Source organism: Convolutriloba macropyga, chromosome 2 (assembly GCF_964194025.1).
Source record: "Convolutriloba macropyga chromosome 2, txConMacr16.3, whole genome shotgun sequence".
Lineage (NCBI taxonomy): Eukaryota > Metazoa > Xenacoelomorpha > Acoela > Convolutidae > Convolutriloba > Convolutriloba macropyga.
Window position 1 is genome coordinate 13,421,045 of NC_134469.1, and position 25,000 is coordinate 13,446,044.

General features: G+C 35.8%; 2 protein-coding genes across 2 annotated transcripts in view; both read left to right on the forward strand.

The window, feature by feature from the left end:
- The window catches only part of LOC142356726 (S-formylglutathione hydrolase-like), a 341,513-nt gene that overhangs the window by 200,973 nt on the left and 115,540 nt on the right, over positions 1-25,000 (forward strand). The gene's annotated exons all lie outside the window — the stretch shown is intronic.
- The window catches only part of LOC142335135 (uncharacterized), a 4,384-nt gene continuing 351 nt past the window's right edge, over positions 20,968-25,000 (forward strand). Inside the window, exons 1-2 of the mRNA XM_075383499.1 lie at positions 20,968-21,327; positions 24,452-25,000. The exon at positions 24,452-25,000 is cut by the window's right edge and continues 351 nt beyond it. Of these exons, the coding sequence (XP_075239614.1) occupies positions 21,052-21,327; positions 24,452-25,000 (825 nt within the window). The 5' untranslated portion in view covers positions 20,968-21,051. The remainder of the gene's footprint in view (positions 21,328-24,451) is intronic.

Here is a 25,000-nt window from a genome sequence, read left to right on the forward strand (position 1 = left end):
AATAATAAATAAATTTGTTTTATTAGTACCGAATATACAAGCTTCGAATAATTACACAAGTGAAAGTAGAAAACGTCTTACTGAACGAATGCTATAAATGTTAAACGAAAGTATAAACTGTTTGGCTAGAATAATTACAAGCCACCAGTAATTAAAAACGTTTTAACCAACAAAATTGCCTTGTTTGGAAACAGATATAACTTGTTGTTAATCCTCAAGTGGAATTTGCCCTCAATTTTTATATCGATTCTCTCAGAGATCGCTGATGTTAAATTTAATATAGGGCAAATACAAAAACTTTTTATAGCAAAATTTGTTCCGTCAAATTTAAAAATAAATATAATCTTCCAAAAAAGGATAAAAATTAAACTAGAGTTGCAGATCAAATTTTCAAATTATTTCAAAACACACTAAACTGACGAGAAATTTTGCAAAAAATTACATTTGTTTTTTGCTTTTCCTGATATATTTGTGTTTTAAACTAAGCGACAAAGCTTGTCATATTAGCCAAATTGGAACGAGGTCAAACGTACTGCAAAAAATCTCAATTGTTCAAACTTGTCTCTATGGAAAGTCAAATTCTTTAATTTTGTAATATACATGTTAGTTGAGATGCTCTCCAATTAATTAATAGGTGGAACAAAAAATTGAACATACATTAAAGGGTCTCATTTATACTTAAAAAAACTGTGGAAAAATATCATCTGTTCAACAAATTAAGAGAGCAAAAAGAAAATTACACAAAAGGAGACACAAATGTACCAGCACATGTTCACAAAATAATTGATATTTTGAGAAACTGCAAATATAATATTAAACTGTCAATTTTTGTGCCATTTTGATCCGTTTTCTCTCTTATGATTCCTCTTAAAGTGATCATTTTAAAAACCCACCCCTACAAGTGATCTGATTATAACAAAAATTTGATAAAGGCTGTTTCTTTTCCCCTCAATTCCAATTATGACAGGGTTTTGCGTACTTTACCTTTTACTAGATATTCCAATTTAGCCCTCTTATTTTGATTTTTTTCATAATCATCTTTTAAAAAGCGACTTTCAAAAGGAAATCCGAGACAGTGGCCCCTTACCTACGTTGATATAGTTTTTATGGCTTCAAACATTCTTTCAAGGATTATACTTCAATTTTTTTCTGATTTATCTAAGTAGCATTTTTACCGTACATACTTCCACTGTTAAACCTGCAATTTTTTTTCTAATTTGTCTAATTATCTGTTTTCGGACTATTTTGTCTGAGATGTTTTATGTGATGTTTTATCTATTCACCGAACAATTGTGTGACATGAAATTTGTATATGAGAAATTTCTCTACCTCGGAGGAATTTCCATTGGATAATAAATCGTTTCAAGAATTTATTTATACTGCCAGCTAGATTTTTTATTGACAATTTCTGGCTAGGTACCTTGGGTTCTCAATTAGCATGTGCGAAATCAGAATTGCTATTGGATAATGAAGTGAGGTTTGAATCAGTCGTTGAGCCAGAATTCGCTTCAACAAAGTGCCGCCCAGTTTTTAGGGCTTTAGAGTAAATGTTACAGGTGGTTTGACAGGGGTGGTTGGAGTTACACTTGGTGCAGAGGAAGTAGCTGCAGCAAGCATAGCTGCTTCAGGCGCAGCAAGCGCCGGATTTTTCGGATCGGTGGCAGCAGTTGCAGGCATGTTTTCCAGCACATTTAAAGGATTTTTAACTGAGAAACAACTAACGATGGTGGCGAACTCTGATGAAAAAAATCAACATGGAAATTATGAGATAGTTTTAAAATACTTGGTCGAGAAATTGCAATCAACGTCAAACAACGAGACAACACAACCATTGCAGAAGGCGAGCATTCTTAAGATAGAAAAAATGCTTCTCAAATTGTATAGGAAGAATACTGATTTGGCTCAGTTAGAATCAGAAGTCGGCTGCTTAACAGAAGACACAAAAAAAATAATTATTGAGAGGATACTTTGCGCGGAAGAAATGCATAACATACGAAAAATTTTGATGCAACAAAAATTCATTGTTGTTGTCGGCCCACAAAATTCGGGCAAAAGTTTGTTTATCCAAAAACTCTGGGGGTCAAAGGTCAAGGTTATTATTGGTGAGACTAGACACACTGAACATGCCACTGCTTTTAATATCTCTGACAACGTATTCGTCGTTGATTTCCCAGGAGTTAACAGTCTCGAAAAGTACCGAGAAACGTTCAGTCGATCCAAATGCATGACCAGTATTCTCATTGCTGTGATCAAGTATCCAGGTGGCGACCTTGATCAGGATACTGTAAACACTTTGATGAAGATAAGAGAAGTTGCAAAGTCTTCGAAGGTTCTGAAAGTGGTGTATTGCTTCAATCGATGTGCATCTAGTATCGGCAGCTGGAGAGAGGAAGGAATAACAGCCGATAGCATGAAAGATCACTACTTGAGGCAGATTAGAAAGTACCAGCGTGACGGGAACACTGGAACGACAGCTCAGGTAGAAGAAACCCTGCCAAAGAATGACTTTTATTTTACTGACTGGAAGGATTCGGACCAGGGGCGGGACCTGGGAATAATTGGAGTTGACGATATAAAAGAACAGTTGAAGCACACATTGAGAAAATTGAATTTGATCAACATTGGAGAACTGTAAAACACTTAACATTAGTGCTTATTATTCCATGGATTTTAGAAATTACTATGACATAAACTTTCGTGTGATCTGCGAGGCTGCAATAATTTTGGGCACACTTCCATTTTTACTTTATTTTTGGAAAAGGATTGAAACCTCCTTAGCTTTAAGTTAGCTTTAAGAATGAGCCAAAAAAAACAGCAGCACACATTTTTCTACTCAAACAACAGCACAAATTTTAACAAAGCCTCCGAAATTTACGCAGTTCTCCCTCTTCGTCTTCTTAATGACCCAGCTGGCAACACTTTGTCGATTAGTTGTGTTTAATTGAACATTTAAAAACCGATTATGAACGTAAATATTGATATATTGATGCTTTATTTCTATTGTAAATAATCTGAATTTTCTCGTTTTTACAGGCTTTCATTTAAAATTGATTGAGAAACATTTGAAAGAAAACAAGACCTTTTGCACAATAAGAAAGAGAAATTAGGAAAAGTGGACAAATTTTCGGTGGACTTGAAAGTTTTGACTGCAATCTAAAACAGTTCAGGAAAATTTACCTGAATCGTGTTCGAAGTTCAGGTAATCCGAAGTTCAGGTGAACAGAAGATGAAAAGACGTCCGAAACACACCTGAACCTGAACTATAGTTCAGGTAAATTTTTACTTGAACGAGTTCATGTGTAATTCTGGTAAAATCTGAAATTTTGGTAAAAATTCAGGTAAAAATGACTTAGAATACTCTCTGATAAATTCAGGCAAACAATTCATCTTCAAATCTTTTTACCCGAATTTTACCTGGTTTTATCATGCTAACCAAACTGAAAACTTCAGGTAAACTTAAGGTAAACACACCTGAAACGGGAAGGAAGATTTGCCTGAACTGTTTGGGCATTTTTTATGTGTTTTTTTCCGGCATGTTCAGGTGAAAATTCACCCAATGGGGCCTGAATTTTTCAGGTGAAAGCTTAGCCACCTGAAAATTTAAGAAATTTCAGGTGCTTTCAGGTGTTGCTCAAATCAGAACAATTTGCCTGAACGATTCAGGTAAACTCAGGTGCATTTTCAGGCAAATTTATCAAGCAAACATTGTTAATTCTAGAACTGGGCAACTGGTTTCAGTACTGGATCACAGCTATGATCATGTCAGTTTTATTACATTGTACTCCTGTACACGTCTTCAACAAAAGGCTAATTAGGAAGTCTTGGTACAAATTTGTGACTTGCAGAGTCTAAATACAAGTCAACTAAGGTAGAAAATCGTCAAATGCACAGGTCCAGAAGATGCCAGAAAACCAGGTAGTTGTCCAAACTAAAAAAATATCATCCAAATGCAAGAAAAATGAAAACTTGTTTATGGAAGTCCAAATAAACAAAAAAATAGGCAAGAAATTATTTAAAAAATGGCAGGGATTCCAAAATTGCTTCACATAAATTTTTGTGTCCTATATTCTGGATTTGTCTCTGAATTTGAGTTTTCTGTATTCAGCTGCAAAACACCTCTGTGACACTGAATAGCCTGCATGCAGCCCAAAAAAGTACTTAAGTACCAAGCATCATTTTCCAAGTATTTTCATGTCAAAAACAAAGCCTTTTTAGGACTAATGAATACAAGTTTCACATGAATTTTTTGGCGTGCACCGAACTAGTTATTCTATTCAAAAGGGCAAGCGAAAGACGCACTCTAAAAATTGCCAGTCCATGAACCAGCCGGAATAGGTTTGATGCCAATTCTGACATCGATCCACTAAAACTGTGTTAATGCGTTGTAATGATTTTCGATTGCACTATTTACTAGCGAAAACAAAAAAATCAATGAAAAAAAGGTTTCTTTGAGGAAATGTGTACCCGCTGATAGGGTGCATGTCCCACAGAAAAGAAACAGCACTTTACGGAATTTTTCCTTGGCTCAGATTTTTTTTTGAAATATTTTAAGTTTTGATTTTGACGTGGGAGCGAACTTGCAAGGGTTGAGTAAGACTTAGATCAAAATCGCACGTGTTGTCCAAGCTTCGTACAGGTTTGTAAGTACAGAATTGTTAAATAGATTAGAGGGAGCAGTTTGTAGGATCGAGCTGCCATTTCAAAATTGCATAGGTAGGCAACGGAGTAAAGTAACAGAACAATGGAGATAAATATTTAAGAAGTGTAGTTGATAGGAAAAGCGAAATGGGTTCAGATGGTTGATTACATCATAAAACAAATTGTATTACCTTCTTTAATGAAGTACCAATATCTACCCTCATTTGGTAGAAACACATATGTGCAAATTCTTAAAAAGTAATTACTTGAAATATGGGAGTGTGATTCAGATTGTTTTTTGTATGCATCAAAAAAAGGAAAGAATGCTGAGGAGAGGGCCGGTATTTCCAAATTCATGCTCCATGCGGTACGTATTACCATAAGAAAAGAAGCAGAATTTTGAGGTCAATGCTTTTGATTGGCTTAACTTAAAGCAGCTGGAAAAGAAGGATAAAAAAGGACTCTGAAATTTTCAAAATCAGGTGGTTAAGACTATTGCAGCTTCAACAACGGAATTGGCCCTCTCTTCAGCTACCCTCTCCAGAAGGAGACTTCAATTCAATCTTCTAGCTGCAATTCTCTTCTACTTCCTAGTACATTAGCCAACAGCAGATTCGAAGTTGACCCCTTGCAGAGGAGGAGCACAGGAACCAGAGAGAAGACCAGGAGAGCGCGAGGCTCAGCAGCAGGACTTTCTTCCTGGAACTTTTTAGAGCACGCAATAGGAAATTTTAGAGTGGTGGTCCCAGAGAGGCTACTGTGAGGAGGAAGGAGACGATTCAAGACCGAAGAGATTGCCAAGACTATCGACCACGGGCCAAATGAGATGAGCGTCTTCGAAGGAGGACTCTTGACAGCCAGATGCCTGAACGCATAATAATAAGTGCCCTACGGGAGAATATCTGTAGGAATTGAGATCTCAGAGAGCGGCGAAAACATGTCTCGATGAAAATTTCTGGTCGTGGAAATGAATTGACCCAAGAAGTCCTTACTGGCAATTCCTGGAATTTACATTTGTGATGGCAGGGGGCCTTGGTGAAGTGGTCATAGAAAACCATTCCAAAAAAAGTGTTAAATCGGATGCCCATATTGCCAAAGCTAGGAAAACTGCCTGCCTGAGGAACTGAGAGGCGCTAGAAAACACTATGTAGAATTCGAGTAATTTTACGAATTCGAAAATCCCATCCTCAATCGGTTAGCGTACGAAAACTGCGATGACGTTTTTGAACAACGTCGCAGAATGCCACTGGTAAAAATGGTGCCCAATTTGCTCAAAACGGAGAGCACTTTAGTATAAACTGAAAACGCTCTTGGACTCCGTTTCAAATTATTCGGAAAACGAATCGGGGCTGCTTTTCTTTGGGACATCGTGACCAATACATGTTATTACACTGGCTCTTGGTATCGACAGGGAGATAAGATACTGTACAATGATCTTTAGCACGTGCTTTTGAACCTTCGAACAAAAGCCGAAAGATACCACACAATGGAGCTCAGAATCGGTCTGAAGGACATTAAGCTCCTTGGAGTGAATATGGAGATCGTGCACGATTGTGCATTAGAATGTTTCGCATTTCTGAGGTTAGATTTTGGATCATCCATGCAGAAAAATTTAATGAAGACTCAATAGAGGAAGCCCATGCACTGCTCTCTACAATCAACGCAGACGCTCAGTTCAACGCTGACGTACACGAAATCACGGAGGCACTCCTTGAGAACGCAGAGAGGCCTACAACCAACAGAAAAACGTAGTGGAGCAGATTGTCTACAATTTTAGAGCAAATGTTGCAAAAGATGACAATGAATTGGCTGTGACCAACCTAGTTGAGCACAACATTGACACCAGCAACAATGCGCCAATCAGAATACTGGCGTACAAGACCACTCCGACTACGCTTGCAGAGATTATGAAACAGGTGCAACAGATGCTCGATTTGGTTATTATCTAAACGTCAAAATGTGATTACAGTGCTCCAGTGGTCTTAGTGGGAAAAAAGAATGGCAGTTTTCATTTAGATTTCCGCAAAATCAACGCCATCACTAAGAAGGACGCTTTTCCATTGCCACTAATTGATCAGATCTTGGATAGCTTGGAAGGGGCTTGATTTTATAACTCCTTGGACCTAGCGGCAGTCTAATGGCAAGTACAACTCACTGCGATTGCGAGACCAAAAACAGAGTTCTCAACATCAGACGGGGCCACTATGAGTTCAAGTGGCTAACAATCGGACTGTGCAATACACCTGCAACCTCAAGAATCAATTGTTCAAAGAAGAGCTGTACAATTTTGTGACCATTTTTCTGGATGATGTCCTCATCTACAGTCAGAAACTCGAAGAGCACCTCCAACATCTCAAAATGTCTCGGAGAGACCACAGTCAGCGGGATTGAAACTGAAGCCAGCCAAGAAAACCCAGCTGATTCAAAGAGCACTGTCCTGCCTTGGATATCACATTGGAGCGGATAGAATAATGCCAGACGAAGGGAAACTGCACGCCCTATCAAAGTGACTTGAACCCAGCAATACAACAAAAGTACCGTCATTCGATGGCATCTGTAGCTACTACAGGCAATTTGTTAAAACTTTGCGGGTATAGCGAAGCCCCTGCATGTGCTTACTAAGCAGCACCATCAATTCTATTGGACCAAGATTTGTCAGCGTTTTTTTCCAGACCTCAAGAAAAGACTCATTGGAGCACCAATTTTGGGCAATCCAAGTTACGACTGCCTTTTTGATTTGGACACTAAAACTTTTAACAACAGCATTGCAGCCGTTCTGTCGAACCTTGACAGCAATACCGAGCATCCACTAGCTTTCGCTATGCGTGTGCTTACTCCAACAAAAGTCAACTGCTCTACAACGAAAGGAAGGCGTTGGCAGTTGTCCAAGCAGTAAAGTGGTTCAGCTCCTGTTTGCTGGGTGTCACCTCTATACTTCGGACAGACCGCGCAAATTTAGAACGGCTCGTTTGTCAGAATGCTGGCCGAATGACATACAGCATAATTGAGGTGTTGACGTCCAAGTATTTCAGTGTCCTGGTGAGAGACATGGCAATGCAGACGCTCTTTCTCGGCAAGCAACAAGGTGACCTGAGTGGCAGGAGTTCCAGGAACAGACACCAATTGGATCTTGCCCTAAACTCATGAACCTGGAGACGGCAATATCTAATTTGCGAAAACCAGAGGTTTTTTGACAACAACGGAGAATTTAGAAAAAAACGTTACCTGAGTGGACTTCAAAGCTAGCAGTGAAATCAGGACTAAATGGAAACAATTCTTGCATATTGCACGGTTCTGCAAAAATCTACGGTACCGCTGAATGACACACAGTACAACTGTAATACTTTTGGAGTAATTCCAATTACAAGATAACAGGCTCAGAAGCTGAGACCCGAAGTCTTCGGGTTGTGCATTAAACGGGAGCAATTTATGATAAAGGGTGGTATACTCATGCGGCTATCGAGAAATTATCGTTGTGCTACAAGTTGCAAAGCGCAGCGTAAAAAAAAACTGCGCGACTCCAAAGTGACAGTTGGGCACTTGGCATTGCATAAGACACTCGATAGAACTCGACAACGGTTCTGGTGGCCCATGATGAGAAAGGACGTTGATCAATGGGTCAAAAGTTGTAAACTATGTGCGGCCCAATCGACAGTGAGCAGAAACCTAACAGCGGAGTTGCAATCAGTCAGTCACATTGAAGGTACGATTCGAGAGAGTCGCTGCCGATATCTTGGGACCAGTAACGCGTAACCAAGATAAGAGAAACAAATTTATCTTGGTCATAACTGATTAATTTACGAAATACGTAACCACTGTCCCTCTCTCAACAATAACACCGGCGGATGTGGTGAAGGCAGTCGTTTTGAAACTGGTTTTGCTCTTCGGATCCCCCGATAGGTTGTATACAGAGCAAGGAAACCATTTCTGCAGCGAACTCATGAATGAAGTGTGCACCCTCCCGAACATAGAAAGAACCGGGATATCTCGGTATCATCCACAAAAAAATTGGCAAGTGGAACGCCACATGGAGTTTTGGCTGATGTGATCAGCAAATACTGCTCAGAAAATCCAAAACAATGGGAGTTAATCCTCCCATACGTAGAGTTCGCGTACAAAACATCTGTCCAAAAGTCAACAAGAGAAAACCACATTCTCGCTAATGTGTGGAGACGACGCCATCTGAGAAATTGACTAAATGATCTCCTAACCCTCTGACAGACCTTACAGTACTCGAGTACACTAGATTTTTGAACGAGAAGTTTTGGTAAGCCCACATGTCTGCTCACGCGACAGAAGGACATTTTTGTCAAGAAAACGTACCAAAAACCATATCAGAATGACAACAAGGTGTAGCCCTTTTTTCTCAATTGAGAGTCAAATAAATTCAACCTCCCATGGCTTATTTACGGTTGTAAGAAAAAATAATGAAATTAATTACAATTTTTTTCCGTGAAGAACAAAAAGAAATATCAGATTGTGCACTATAACATACTAAACCCTTCAGAGAATGATCAAACAATGATAATCAACCTCTCGTTTTATCCACATGAATTGCAGACAGACTACCAAAACAACGTTACGAAGCGGATATTTTGCCAATTAGCGATGATGAAGATGATGCATTGCTGCGACGTAATTGGACAATCCACAGTTGAGTTAGTAAGCCTGTTTACGACATCTGGGACAACGATCACACTGGTGGGGACATCCAAGTTTTTTTGTTCGCTGAACCACCTCTAAAAATGACACCAGTACCAGAAATCAATGGTAATGAAGAACCAACAGCTAACGAAATCAAGCCAGGGCAGGGAGCAGCAATCGATGCATTTGAAGAGCAACTGGTGACCGTTGCAGACGAACAGAACAACATTGATGATGATGAACAGCGTCGATATCCGAGAAAAACGCGAAGTCCGATTGGGACTCTCAAACTTTTAAGTCTTGCATGATAAATTTTTATGATTACAATATCAAGGCAAAAATTACGATTGCGAACATGATACCAATTTTATACAGTGTAATAAAAAAATAGAGGAAATAATTTTGGAGGCTTGAAATGGTATTATACAAAGTACTAGGTAAAATTCGCCAACCAATCACAAACAGTACTAATCCTATTGGCTAGTTTTCAACTTGCATGGTATGAATAGCGGACCTTTCTCTTTCAAAATAATTTTTCTGGTTGACTTTTTCTTGGCCCTACCTCTTATCTTGCTCGGTAAAACTTTGTGAGTGCTAACAGGCTGAGAAACCTTCTCAGATACTGGTTGATTCTATTCAAATCTGGTAATTTTTTTCATGACAATCGCCTAGAAGTAAGAGTGGTGTTCATTCCAGATGCGATGGTGTTTGTGGCCTCTTCTTTCAAGACAATGAGTGTTTTTTACCCTTTCCTGATCTCACACGTATCGACGTTACCCAACTACAACTCTAGAAACACAACATCGCGCAAGATGTGACCTATCAATGGGATGGTTACTACAAAAGACGCATTTGATCTTCCACGGTGGTCACGGAGAGTTAGGAAACTTGATTGCTAGCGCTGTGATTGAATTAGAAAATAAACATCAACAACTTCAACAGGACTATCAGCTCTTCAGTGACCGAGGGTCATTGTTTAGCAACCAATCAATGTGCTAACAAACGAGACAAGGCAAAAGAGACAAGTTAACGTGCTATTGGCGGCTGGCGCGGCACTCCTCCTTCGTCAAATGCTGGAGGCAGTCAGCTGCAAACTCATCGCCGTATTCGGTTTCTGCAGATCAAAGGAACCAAAGCACATAGAACAACTGCCTGAAGAAAAACAGAGAAACATGTGGAGAATAGACATTCTGAACAGCCAAACGGGAAGCAGAGCAGTTAATATTCTGAGTTCTGAGGAGCTCGCTACGTGCACTCCTGTCGAGACTAATAGTAACAATACCGACAGAAATTTATACTTCAGGCTTGTCAACCAAGTCAAGGAAATGGGGAAAAAATGAGATTGCATGAGCAATTGGGGATTCAAGATAATACAAGCGTATTGGAGATTTATGGAAAGTCAACTTGAAGATCGAAAAATTGCTAAGACTTGCATCCGAATTACAGGGGCAAATTCTTTTTCAGCGAGCCAGTGTGACCAACTTGCAATTTTTCCTAAACGATGCCCTAGTTTCTCTAACCAAATGACTATTACCAGCCAGCTTGCCAACGCCACCACGAAAAAGGTTAAATGTGTCGAAGATGGAACAAACTTGATAGTTCCCAGCAATCAGAAAGAGCGATATGTCTGCAAATTACCATTTTGAACTTGCAAAAAAGCGCCGAACTAACATCGAATGGACTCCATATTGAACTCGAAAATTCATTTCATCACATCTACACAAAATACAAGGTGTATCGAACTTTGGCAATTCCGCAACCACTGAGCAGCGGAAAGACAGCAACCGTATACGATTTTGAGAGTGAACGCTTTGTCATCTGCCCACGGCAGGAAATCTTTGTGGAATTGGATAGATCTAAATTAGTCACATGCCATTGCACTGACTGTGTTCGGTTCTACAGCAATTTGTTTTCTCTAACAAGATGAGCGAAGAGCGTGTGTCTTATCATCTTGTTTCTTGACCAAAAGACTGACGCGATAAAATTGTGTGCATAAAAAATAGTCCCATTGCGGGCTAATACTTCAGCCCAATATCTGAAGCAGTCTATGTTTCTTCTTCAGTCGGAACACAACAATTATCATCTTCTAAGCGTGACAATGGATAAACAAGTAGACCAAATAGCAGGATGTAAAGTTTGTTTGATGCAACCACCTTTCAATGGTCTTCTAGAGCTCCCTGGTGGTGGTCTGATCCTCATCCGGAACCCGAGGCGTGCAGTATTGATACTGTAAAGATAAAAAACACTCAACTACCTGGGATTCAAAAGGAAATTTTGATCATGTGGAGAAACGTTCACATTGGCACCAGCCCCCAAAAAAATTATATGAGATCTGAGATCTTCCAAGCCGTCAAATTGACACTAAGCCATCTACCGGAAAAAAGTATCGACGCCAAAAAACTACTTCAATTGGCGCAACCATTCATACAGCGTCAAAGAGTTCAACATCAGGACTACAACGAAGAGCTTATGCAACACGGGATAGTTCCCTTCAACAGTTTTATATTCTTCGCTATTCTGTTGGTAGTTGTTTTGGGAGCTGTTTGTGGTCATTGAAAGCTACTTGCAAAGTTTTGGCGGTTTCTTGCGATTAAATTTAAATAAGAGTCACCAGCAGTAGAAAGAGTCACGTTCAGCAAGATTAATGAAAAGGAAGAAACTTTTCTATCTGAGTATCTAACTTTTTTGCAGTTGCTTTATTTAAATTTGCAGGATCAAGTATGTAGGATCAATCTGCCTTTTTAAAATTTTATTGGTAGCCAAGGAATTAGAGCAACAGAAGACTGAAGAGAGAAATTTATTGCGTGTAGTTTATAGGAAGAGAGATACGGCCTTGATAACACCATAAAACAAATTATACTACCCTTTTGAATGAAGTTAAAATTTCATACACCTCATTTAGTAGAAACACATATGTGCAATTTCCAAAAAAGTGTTTTTCTTTGAAAAATGTGATTGTGGTTCCGATTGAATTTTGTATGCATCAACAAAATAGGAAGAGATGCTGAGGAGAGGGCCGGTGATTCCAAGTTCATGCTTCATGCAGTACGTATTACCAAAAAGAGAAGCAGATTTCTGACGTCAATGAATTTGATATGCTAATCTGAAGCCATATGGAAAAGTGGGATAAAAGGAAGACTCTGAAAAATTCAAAATTAATTGATTGGGACTTTTGAGCTTCCACAACGGACTTGGCCCTCTCTTCAGCTACCCTCTCCAGACGGAGACTTCAATTCAATCTTCTAGCTACAACTCTCTTCTTTTCCTGGTACAGCAGCCAACAGCAGAAGTGAGGTTGCCACCTGGCAGAGGAGAAGCACAGGAAACCGAGAGAAGAACAGGAGAGCGCGAGGCTCAGCAGAAGGACTTGCTCCCGAGAACGTATTTGAGCAAGCAATAAGCAAATTGAAACAAAATTGAGAAAATTGATTTCACCCAAACTTAAACAACTCAAAATCAGTATTTTGCAGAGATTGTTCAATAAAAATTGCCCCAAATTGCAAGAGATCGTACCAAATTTAATATATTTTCTTCAATTTACATAAAGGAAAATTGTCAATATGTTACCAAAATTGTATGAAGACAATGGATCTTAAGAGTTATATTTGCTTAGTTCTGAGCGAAAACACAAAAGAAAACAAACTAGGAAGGGATAGCGACTCCGACTTGAAAAGAACCACCAAAAAAAACACGATCAAATCAATATAACACATGCAACGTCAAGGAGATGACCCTCTGATTAGACTAACAACAATTAGGTCACAGGTCCGAAAACAATTCAAAATAAGACAATTGAGATTGAGCATAAGTTAAATAGAATCAAAAATCACAAACAACTGTTGAACGAAATTCATATAAAACCCATTTTTGTGCTGCTTTAATTATATAATTTCGGGTCAAAATGTCTTGAAAAGATTGGGTCACAGTAACTAAAGTTCACATAATATTCTTCAATCAATGAAAGGCCATATCAAGAAATTATTGAATGAAAACTGTTTAGATATCTGACAATGGGACAACTAAAAATCTGACAATGGGACACCTTAAATAATCGACTCGCAGAAGGTTCTAATACAATGCACGATAGGAGCCAACTGAAAATCGGATGAAGAACAACTGCACAGCCGTTGGCGGCAAACTTTTATTTCAAAGCCAATCGGAAAAGCAAAGTGAAGCAAACGTATTTTGACCCCCCCAAATAAAAGCAACCCTGATGAACTTGTAAAAATATTAGAAATTAAAAACGCCGTAAAGTCGAGAATAATGAAATATCATAAATCAAAAATTTGATTCCTAACTTTAGAACAGTATAAAAGTTTTGAAAAACTTTCAGTGATACAAAAACACCAAGAATGCAAAGAGGGGGAAAATTTTAAAAAACCAAGTCTTGCCAGACGACAGAACATTAAAAGAAAAACAAAACGAAGAAGAAAAAGGGAAAGAGATAGACCGAAAAAAGAAAAACACGGAACGTCTAGCCAAACTTAAGATATGCTCGCAGCCAAGATGAAATGAAAAGGTGAAAAAATGAAAATATTGGTATATAGCGACATTACATAGAAATTGGATATAATTGTTAGCTTTGAATGTATAAATGCGCAAAGACGAAGTAACGACTGAAATAAGAACAAATGTCGAACAACAATTAAAATTGAGAACTTCTGAACATGCATTGGCTGAATGACCTCAATTTTAGGCAATGAAAAAGTCAACAAGTTCAATACAATTTGATTCGGCTAAAGATGAAAATTCAAAATAATTTCCTTGACCAGTTCTGCACTGATAACTGATTATCACGACAAAACTTTCTTTTAAACGAAAGTTTCGGAGGTTACGCTGTTTTAATATACAACAGTGTAAATATAGTCATAGGCAATTAGTATCGAAAAATTGATTCTTAATTTCTGGAAATCGGAACACAATTGCAAAATTAGATGGACTGGTTAAATAGTTTTTGCTGAAATACTTTACTCAACGTTTTGATCTTCAAAAGTTTTCCTGTATAGTAGACACGCGATTCTCTTTATACATTTGGGGTCAAATTTAGGAAACTGTTCGAAAAATGATCGGTGAGATTGGCCTTATAGTTTGAAATTATCCAATTTATTGCCTAACAGTTCAGAGTTAGAAACATTAATGAATTTACAAAAAAACTTAGAACATTTAGTAACCAAATTCAAAAACAAAACAACGTAAAATTGCATTTGTAAACAAAAAACTAAGCTAGGTTATTCTGAACTGAGGAAATTAAAACCCCATCATAGGTAAATCAACCCATCTATTATGTTCACAAAGGATTCTTTCCCTCATAATAAGCTTATAGTTTTTTGAATAAATAAATTAAGAAAATTTCTCAATTAAATTAATACGTTTCCTCAATTTTACTTTTCGCAGTTTTCCTAACCGGTTTAAGATGTGCGTTTTACTATAATCATCCGTTTTTTTGGCAACTTTCAAGATGCAAAAACCTCTCATTTTATTTTGCTCAACTGTTTTATATTATAGGTAGAATATCTACCTATATATTTTGAAAAAAAGTTGTACCTTAAAAACGACAAAATTTACGACTATGAAGCAGTATTACCCAGAATATCTTACGTTTGAAACCAAACATACAAAGGAATTTTGCGTCCAAAAAGCGATGCTACCGAAACTTTGAATACCAAACCAATGTCTTGAGTTTTTTTACAAACAGTACAAAAGATGTTTTACCATTAAAATCAATGATACCATTCCAGCAGAATAAACAGAAACTTTTGTCTTTTTGTGCGCTTTTAAACTCTTGCATAATTTTTTCTTCGATCTCCGCTACGAGATTTCTGTTGAATTTTAAAAAATGATAGTTTTTAAAAAGACAAACACCATTATTAATTTCTATTTGAACATTTTTGGTACTGAAATAAACAGAATTTATTAATTACTCGCAAACTAATTGCCACAAAAAATTGAAATGATAATCAGTACACAATTTATTCTTGAGTTAACTTGAGAAAAAGTTTTAATACGCAAATGAGGTCACTTGAGTGCAATTGCAGTCAGTCGTCATATTCGCCAATTATAGGGAAATCTCATATTCTTCAATTGTACAACAATAAAAGAGAAGAAAGAATTCAAAAAACAAATTCTTTAAATCTAATAGAATGGTGGGTTTTAAATCTGTCAAACTGTTGCATTACTGTAATCTTTTGAGGACTTTTAAAAGGTATGAAAAGTAAGTGATTGTTATAATTTAACAAACAGTTATCAAAACGAAAACGCAGAGAAAGTTTAAAAACAGCTTAAAATAGGTTAATGAATACCAAAATTCCTAAAAGAAAGCACAATTTTCAATTTTCAGTCACATGACACCAAATAAGGAATTACTATTGGAAACTTGTTTGAAATTTCATCTCAGTAATGGAGATTTAAGAATCAAAACCCCCTCTTTTTTCGCAAGATAACTTCACTATTAGCTTATTAGCTTTTGAATGCGATTTTTTGCTTAAAAGATTTGATAAAAATCAGTGAACTTGAATGGGTCCTCTGTATAGTAGGCACGTAAACAAACGCATCCGATTCTCTCTATGAGCAAGTGGTGTTAGATATACAAAAATTTTTGAAAACAGTAGAAAATTCTAAGTGAGATGTTTTTGGCGCCAAATTATGTAATTTATTTCGTAAACTGTTCAGATTTAAACGAAACTTCTATTTCAGGCCAATCAAAGAAGACCATTTTAGTAACTCATTTGAAAAATTTCTAATGAAAAGTTTTGTTAGTAAACGTCAACAAACTAGGTTTACGGACGCAAGGTCTTCATTAACCAAATATGCTAATACCAGCATATTTGAAACAGCTATAATCCGTTTTCAATTGAGAAAATTTTCCTCTTCCTTATAACAATCTTTTGCTTTACGGAAAAGGAAAAACCCAAAAAGCCTTCAAATAAAGTAATTGAAATCTCAAATGAGATTTTTCCAGTCTCCTCGAGACGAGTTTTGATGTTAAATTTCTCTAAAAATTTGCAAAAATCATACAAGAAAAAAAATGAAATCATACATAATTTATTCATAATGAATTCTTTTGAAACAGTCCAAAGAACACAAAAAAGGCATAAGAATTCTCAGAAATACTCAAAATACATCTTTTGATCAAAATGCAACGCTCTATCAAACATAGGCGAACAAAAAAATCTGAGTTGAAAAATTCGCACCGGCTAAAGTCGGCTCCCGACTATTAAGCAGGAAAGTTCCGAGTATTATCTGAATTTTGATTTCCTATCCATAATTCTTTGGTTTCTTAAACAGTAACTGGATATTAGTCCTGCATATTTTTTCAGCTAATTGATACAAATTTTAGGTGTCCATTTTATTGAAAAGTCCCGTGGAAAAAATTTTTTCCGAGCTTTTGCAAAATGTCCTAACAAATGAAATGCATCTCATGGACTCAAGTAAACTCTAATGATTTCTCGGGTAATCTTATAAGATACATCGTGTTGACAAAAAAAATGGTAAAAAGTGACGCATGAGAGCATGAGAAACTTTGCAGGTTATCTGATTGTGAAGGTACTTTGACATGAATCTCCCGAGTTGGCCCTTGTGATTTTTCAAATGATTTCAATTAGTGTTCTTCTAAAAGTTTGTATAGAATCACATGAAATCTCACGTGCAAACTAGTCAAAATTTGATGTGAAAATTCACGTGTTTTCATACAAAAAATCTTATGACTTTACATTTCTTGAAAACGAAAAGTTACGATGTCCTATCCGAGAGATTCAGCGATGCATGTGAAATGACATAAGAAGGCACACAAAGTACAATTTTGCTAACTTTTTTCCTAAAAATTGTATGTAAACGCACGGTATTTTCTGGGGTCTTACACAAAAAATTCTATGTAAGAAAAACAACATGCTCATACTAATGTGCATTTTTGAAGCCGTGATCTATTGTCATAAAAAAGCGCCGGTTGCTATCAGACTTTGGATAAAAAGAAGTCATCTTTGCTCCTAAAATTGTTTATTATTTTTTCAACCCGAGTAAGTTTTCCTCATGTGAAGACACAGGGTTGGCACCTATAACTAGAAAAAATTTATGAGTTGACCATTGCACGAAAGAAAATTGGGTCAGCCCACACGAGAAAAATTTAGTCTGTATCTGTGTGTTATCAGTTTTTGTTATCAAAACTAGTGAAATAATCTGTTTTTAACGCTTTCTGATCTACATTATTATCATTATTAGCTCTAAATTTGGGCGGAAATTCTACATTATACAAGTGATCAAAGTTTAACAGCTGTTACAAAATTTTTAGTTCTAGGTGTCATTGATTCACGGTCATATTACAGAAACAGGCCAACTACTGTGCGATTCCACATAAGGTTCTGACCCCGCTCATCCACATTTTTGGCATATTTGTCTACCGAATGAGGAACGGATGGAAAACACCAAAAATTCAAGTATTTTTAATAAAATTAGTATTTAAAATTGGTATAAAAACAAAACGATAGCCTCCCAAGCACATAACTCTACGAAGTAAACAATTACGCATTAGATTGATGAGATCTTCCATGATTAAGAAAGCGAGTCGAGACGAACAGCAAAATCAAACAAAAACAACAAGCATTAATTACATCCAAAATTTTACTTCCGTTTTTAAAAAAAAAATAGAAACAAACTGAAAATGGCGTCAGATAAAACTGATTTTAAAAAAATTTGTGGATCATTAGAAAACATATGGGACCAGTCCATATAAAAGCCCGGTAACAATTAGACAAAAGAGAACTAAAACAGTAAATGCAAAAAAATTCGCTTAAACTTTTTAAAAACATTTTATCTCAAGGTATTGAAAGCAATTAGAAATCAACTAAGAATATGCACACAGGTTTAAGATCACCCTATGTTTCTATAGAAGGGCTTTAAAGTCCGTCTTTATTCAATTTTTTTATGCCGGTACAAAAAGATCAACAAATGGACAACACACAGAAGTTCAATTAAAACAAGCAGGAAAACGCTGTTGAAGCCGTAATGCCAAATTTTGCCGTTCAAATTATATTTTTTGGCACCTTTCAACACCTATAATGTAGTATGTCACCTCTTATAAACGAGACTAAGAAACAAGTAGACAAAAAGGGGAAACAACAAAATTAATTAATACTTTTGTATTTTTCGGAAAAGTATTCCAAAGTCACGAAAGCCATTAATTACCAAAGTAAAGCCATAACGAATTCTTCAAAAAACATTAGAATTTAGTACAACAATTCTTTTTGACATTTTCCAATGACACCATTAATGTCATATTTGACCTCTAATAAACGAGACTAGGTAACAAATACAACAAAAAGAACAAAATTGCGAATATAAATAGTCTTTTTTTATTTTGGAAAACAATAGATTTCAAAGTCATGAAAGCTATCAGATATCTATTATTTTCAGCGTAAAAGCTCATCAATTTTGCCATAAAAGGCCAATGAAAATTTTCATTATACGTGATTTTTATACGACTAAAAAGATACATCATAGACGACAGTTAAAGATGAAATTAAAAAGTCCATTTAAATTCTTAAAGAAAATGGTGTAGAAGACCATAAAACCATAATCCATAACTTTAAAGATTTTGATATTGTCTCGTTTTGAACGCCAAAAAAAGTTATATGTGAAGTGTCAATAATCTGATAATAAGATAAAAAGTGAAAACTTGAAAAATGGGCAAAGGCCGAAAGATAAAAAAAATGTGAAAGCTATTAGTATCACAGCCAGAAAACCATTACTTGAGGCCTAAAACCGCAACAGAGATTAAAAAAAAATTCAGTAGAAAAAAGAAGTTTTCATTATTTGCTGACACTAATTATGAACAAGTTTAGAAAAAAGTGGAAGCAATGTTCAATAAGAAACTATTTATTTGAAAACCAAATAAATTAAAAACTCATAACTTCTATAAGCTCTCAAGTAAGAAACCAGACACAATAATTTGCAGCTGCTTAGGAAGCCCTTTGGACCTGTAACTATTGGGCATTGATTTGAAATTATCTTTTCTTTAATTGATATAATAAGACCAAGTATTTTTTTTAAAGAAAAAGTGCGCCTAATTACAATACGAAATAATTTTGGGTCGTAACAGTCCAAGATTGGTCCGAAACTGGCCTTGCTAGTAGTCCGTCCTTTGGAACAATTAGTTTTACAAATTTGATAGATAGAGATAATTTGGTAGTTAAAAATAAAAAACAGGCTGCGTTTTTGATAATCAACGAAAAAAGTTAGCAAAAAACTGCAAAATTTTAATTACAAAGCACTCTCAATGAAAGTGGCAGTAGAATTGGCCCCCTTTTGACTCCATAAGAATTGTGTTAGTGGCTTTCGGGTATGTACTTCCAGCAAATTTAATCAAAGTTGACTAAAGAAGCATTTTTGTGCTATTTTTGATGAAAAAGGCTGAATTTTGAAATGTTTAGCCAAAATTTTTGTCAAAAAATTAAATAAAAATAGTCAAGAATACTTTTTGTCTTTAAAATCAAAATTAACAACGCTATTCTAAAAAATATAACAAGTTATTGCAAAATTGATGAAATTTATGCAAAAATTCCGGAAGATGTGAATAAAAAGAACGCAAATCGGTGTAATATTCACAGGAATTAATCGTTAATAATTCGCTCTAGAAAAGGAAATTCAACAAAAATCTGTTTAGTTCCATATTCTACGCTGGACGGGTTTTTTTAATGCTATCACTCACAACTCTCTACGATGAATATGTCGATCGGTCAAAATTGACTGAACACAGAAACCCCATTTGAGCATGTATTCCCCCCCCCCTCAAGAGGAGTCGGAATAATAAACCAGGATGCCAACGATTTCCGTCAATTTTAGAGTTTTTAAAGTTCAATTCACTCAATTCTGTTTCACTGCAAACAAGTTCAACCAAAGTCATGTTAGGAGATTTCGGAAGTTCTCTAAACAAGGACCCAGATATGAGTAAACTCACGGTGAGGTCCTAAGACCAAGAGAGGTATGGGCTAGACGGTCTTGGGTTAAGGACATGTAGTTGTTGGTTACCCAATACCATAGACTAAACAAAGCTTTAGTCACGCCGTCCATCTAGCCCATGCCTGCCTTTTTTGGTCGAGGACCTCACCCTTGAAAGTGACAACAATTATTAGCGCTATTGTAGCAAGTGGCAAAAATTCATTGCAAAAAACGCAAAAAGCAGGCAATTTTAGTTACACAAGAGATCTAGAATTCCGAATTTTAAAATATCAATTTGTGATCAACAAAAAACTGTTTAGTACCCCCACTGAAATATTGCGGCAAATAGCTACATAATTTTCAAGAGCGCAAGAAGATATTCTCTGAATATGGAAATGCAAACCCACATTGCGTGTGTTTAACCTTACTTTCTCTTGTCAATTGTAATAATCCTGTACCAAACTAATAGTATCTAGCAGACGTCAAATGAAACAATGAACTTATCGTTCTTGCTCCATTTATCTGTTTCCCTACAGAAATCTTCTTCTTTCTCTTTGCTTGTAAAATGCATTACTCAAATGCCGTGCTTTACTTGTGATATGTCGTGGGAACATGTTTGACCTTAATACAGTCAGCCTATTTCTTTTTCACATGTTTCACAATCAAACTTACTCGAAATTTGAATTTGAAACAAAGCATAAGAAAATCTTCTAATCAAATATATTCTTCTTCGGCGCAATCATAGCATCAGTACTACATATAAGTCACCATTGCAGTTATTAATTGATATACAGAACTGTAATCAGAATTTATATCAATTTTGTCCAATTTAACCTCAAAATGTCTAATCAAGCTTCTAGATTTAACACCACGCCTATTCATACAGTTTATGAGACGTCATTTAACAGCAAAAATAATTCCACTATTCAAACCGAACACTTAAAACTGACTTCAGTAGAGAACCAATCAAAACCGGGTTATACAATGATGACCACAAACGAAGATGGAGAATTTTCGGTTAAGAGTTTTCCAGATAATTCGGCAAAAGTCCGGAAAAACAGTGCTTTGTTGCATGCGCCCATTGGACGGGGATCTATGAGAAATCACTACACTCAGGTAAAATATGCAAAGCTATTGTTTTTTATCGATAAAATATAATGCTTTAAATCTGATATTTGTACAGCTTTATTATAGTATTCCCACTGAAACCAATTAAGATATTCTGATGAGAAACATGAAATTGATAATCATATCAAGATCTTGCTATGGTACTTGCCATGGAAACATCACGATATGTACAAACTTGAACTCACGGGTTAAAAAACAGAAAAAAATAATAAGAAGAAGAATTGACAAGTCTTTGTTCCGTACACCGGCCTCTGTCTCGTTTTCTTCACATATTTCTGTTCTGTGAGAATTAACCACTGACAACCTATTAGACATCGCAAGTTTTGTCTAGAGTTTAATATCTTGCTTGTCTTGTCAGAGCGTATCAAATTTCGCTTCACTGGTTGATTTTTCAACGCGAAACCTGTCTCCAATAATGCTACACAAAAAGTTATAGTTGCAAGAATCCTCAGGAACACAAGATTAGGAAAAAAATGTTCCCGGTTCCAGCAAATTGGTGTTCTTTTGATGTAATAACCTTTATTGTCCACTTAAGAAAAGAAATCACGTTTTTCAAGAATACTTAAGAATTCTCAAGAAATAATTATCTCAACCAACACCACAAAGTCAACATTTTTTTGTTTAGTTATCAGCATTTATGTTTCAGACATATGTTTCACGTATGTTCTCATTGTTCCTAATAAATTAACATTAATTCTTTTCTAGCGAAAAAGCGTTTTTGACAATTTTCGGGTAAAATTAGGTCATTAACATGATTAACATGCTTGAGAAGAAGTAGACGAAATCACAATACGAAACCATTCAGGCCATTTCAAAAGAGCTCTTTTGATAAATTTTGGTAATCTAATGAATGATTTTTTGCTCAACAATTTTTCTACCTCGAGAAAACTGAGCAACTACCCGCAAAATTAAATGCAGTGCATGTATATATATATATATATATATATATATATATATATATATATATATATATATATATATATATATATATATATCAATCACCATCTGCTAAATTCAATAGTGAAAACATTTATTGTGGTTTTTAGAGATGTCTTCAACGTAAATAGCGTAATTTAATTTCAAAGGCAGAAATATTGATAGTTCTAAAAACCTTTCACATTTGATTCTCTACCACTGGGTTTCGCTGACCCATATCATTTCATAGTATATAAACTGTGTTGAAATATTTTCTTAAGTAACCTGCCGAAGCATTTCTTCTTTGGTTCTCTATTTGCACTTGAAGTTCATTCTTATAAGTTAAAGACAAAACAACGTGTTTTTCCTAAATTTACTATTTTGACAGCATGCTATCAAATAAGCGAACAATAGAGAACTGTTCCGGAATTGTCTCAGGATAATTCAACTCAACTATTTAAAAAAACGTTCTTCTAAAAGGTTATCATTCCGTTTGAATTGAGTTGTTTTTGATTTTCAATCGGGATCACTCATCTTGCAACAACTGTTCAAGCGTGTACTAGAATTCAGAAGTCAAAGTCAATTGACTGCCATTGTTTACAAAAAACAAGTGATATCAGACTAGAAAAAACTCCATTGAATGAGCAGACAAAAAAACACATTGAAGGTTCAACATTTAAAGGCGCGTAACGGTAAAAAATGAAACAGTAAAATGCTATCTTTTTTCAAATTTCTAGGTTTGCAAAAACGTTATCAGTTTTTTAATTGTATCTGATTTTTGCATTCATTGAGGAAAATCCAAGCATTTTGGGAATGATTCCAGGAATGTTGAATGCATTTAAAAGCCACTAATTTCTGTAAGGTGGGTTCATTTAGCCTCTTAGATGAAAGAAACCAAATTGTCACAGAAAACGCGACTTTGCAAATTTATGAGAAATAAATCATCACTTGATTTTTGATCAGATTACTGTTCGTGTAAGAGAGAGAAAGAGAGAGAGAGAGAGAGAGAGAGAGAGAGAGTCTGTTTTACTTCTCGGTTTATTACTGTTGAATTCGAAAAAGTTGTTGTTTTGTGAGAATTCAATTATGTTTTCTCATGAAACAAGGAAAACCATTTATTCCAAAAATTTTTCAGTTTCAAGCATAAGAAATCCTCGGTATGTTTTGTTTTATAGATTCAATTTGTTCAATTTTAAATGTAAGAAGTCGTCAGTGAGATCGGTTTTTAATGTAAGAAGTTGTTGGCATGTTTCGTTTGAAACAACTGTTAGTCACAAAAAAATGACCTATTTACTTGATTTTTCATTAAAATTTGTCAAGACCCGGGGAGTTTGATTTAATTAATTGAATCCCAATTAATTCTCAACAAGTTTTTTAAGTTAGAGAGCAAATGTGAAATTCACTTTTTGTCACAATTTTTTTCTATTAAACTGTCTCCATGAAGTACGTTTGGAACTCGTAGCTCTTAACATTTGAAAGTTATTGAAACTCTTGGCTGTATTATAAACAATATAAAACCAAGCTTTTTTTTACAAAAAAAACCCAATTTCTTACGCTTCAAATCAAGCATAACATACTTTTCTTACGTTTGAAACCGAACATACGGAACGTAAGCAACCAAACTTAGCAAAACTTCCTTTCCTCCCAGACCGAACGTACCAACGATTTCACATATGTATGAAGCCAAACACACTAAAAATTTATAAAAGTGAAATCGAATAGACCAAACATTCCTTGTTTCATTATTATTCGGTCGTCTTTATTAGGGTGTCTTTGCGATCCATTTTTATATCTCCTGCTAATATTCTCTTGTGTTGTCAAAGAGATGAGCTTGTTTATTTTTCTTTACATTAGATTTTAAATTAAGAGATGGTGGATTGACCTATTTCTTTTATTTCATTAATAATTGTACGTAACTGATGCCGAAAAAAGGAGAAAAAACAGACAGTTGGGCCTTGTTCCCTTACAGAATACATTGTGGTATTTAACTTGAAGTCTAAAAAACTCACCGTCGTATTTGAAAATTGCGCAGTCTCAGAGAGGGAAAAATTATCGCACGAGGCTTTTTCGTTAAACAGATTTTTTGCCAAATTTGCTAAAAGAGCAGATAACAATTGCATGCATGGTTGAAGTTCATAAAAGATTAAATAAAAGAATAATTAGCCCAACAACATTTATCAAATGCAACGCGTTTCAGGTTAGAGCCCAGTACCTCAAAACATTGGGTGGATCGGACTGGGGAAGTGAGTTGTCTGATGACGTCACAATGACGGACACATTCAGCATGGGCTCAGTTTATACCGTTGAGAAAGTAGTCGCACTGTTCAATTCGAACATATACACGAGAGAAATTCAGGGGTTTCTGAATCGGCTCAATTTTTCAACCCTCAATTACGAGAATTTACGGAACCACAATGCGAAAAACTATTTACAACTTGATCAAGTTCTGCCTCGAATGCACAAAGTCACGCCTATAGGCGGGTACAATAATTCGGGCAAACTCAACTTCAAAATGAAATTAACCCAATGGGAAAATCTAGGAAACAATTTACTGGGATGGATTTTGACATTACTTCCTGTAGTTTGCCTAATATCAGCTGCAACATCACGAAGTCTCTTAATTCAGTTCACGAGCTGTTATTGTTTGTTCACGCTGCTTTGTTTGTCAATAATAATGCTGTTTGTGGACTTCAAAAACAAACAAATTTTCCTCGACTGCAAACTTTGTGTTCCGGTGCCTGTAAAC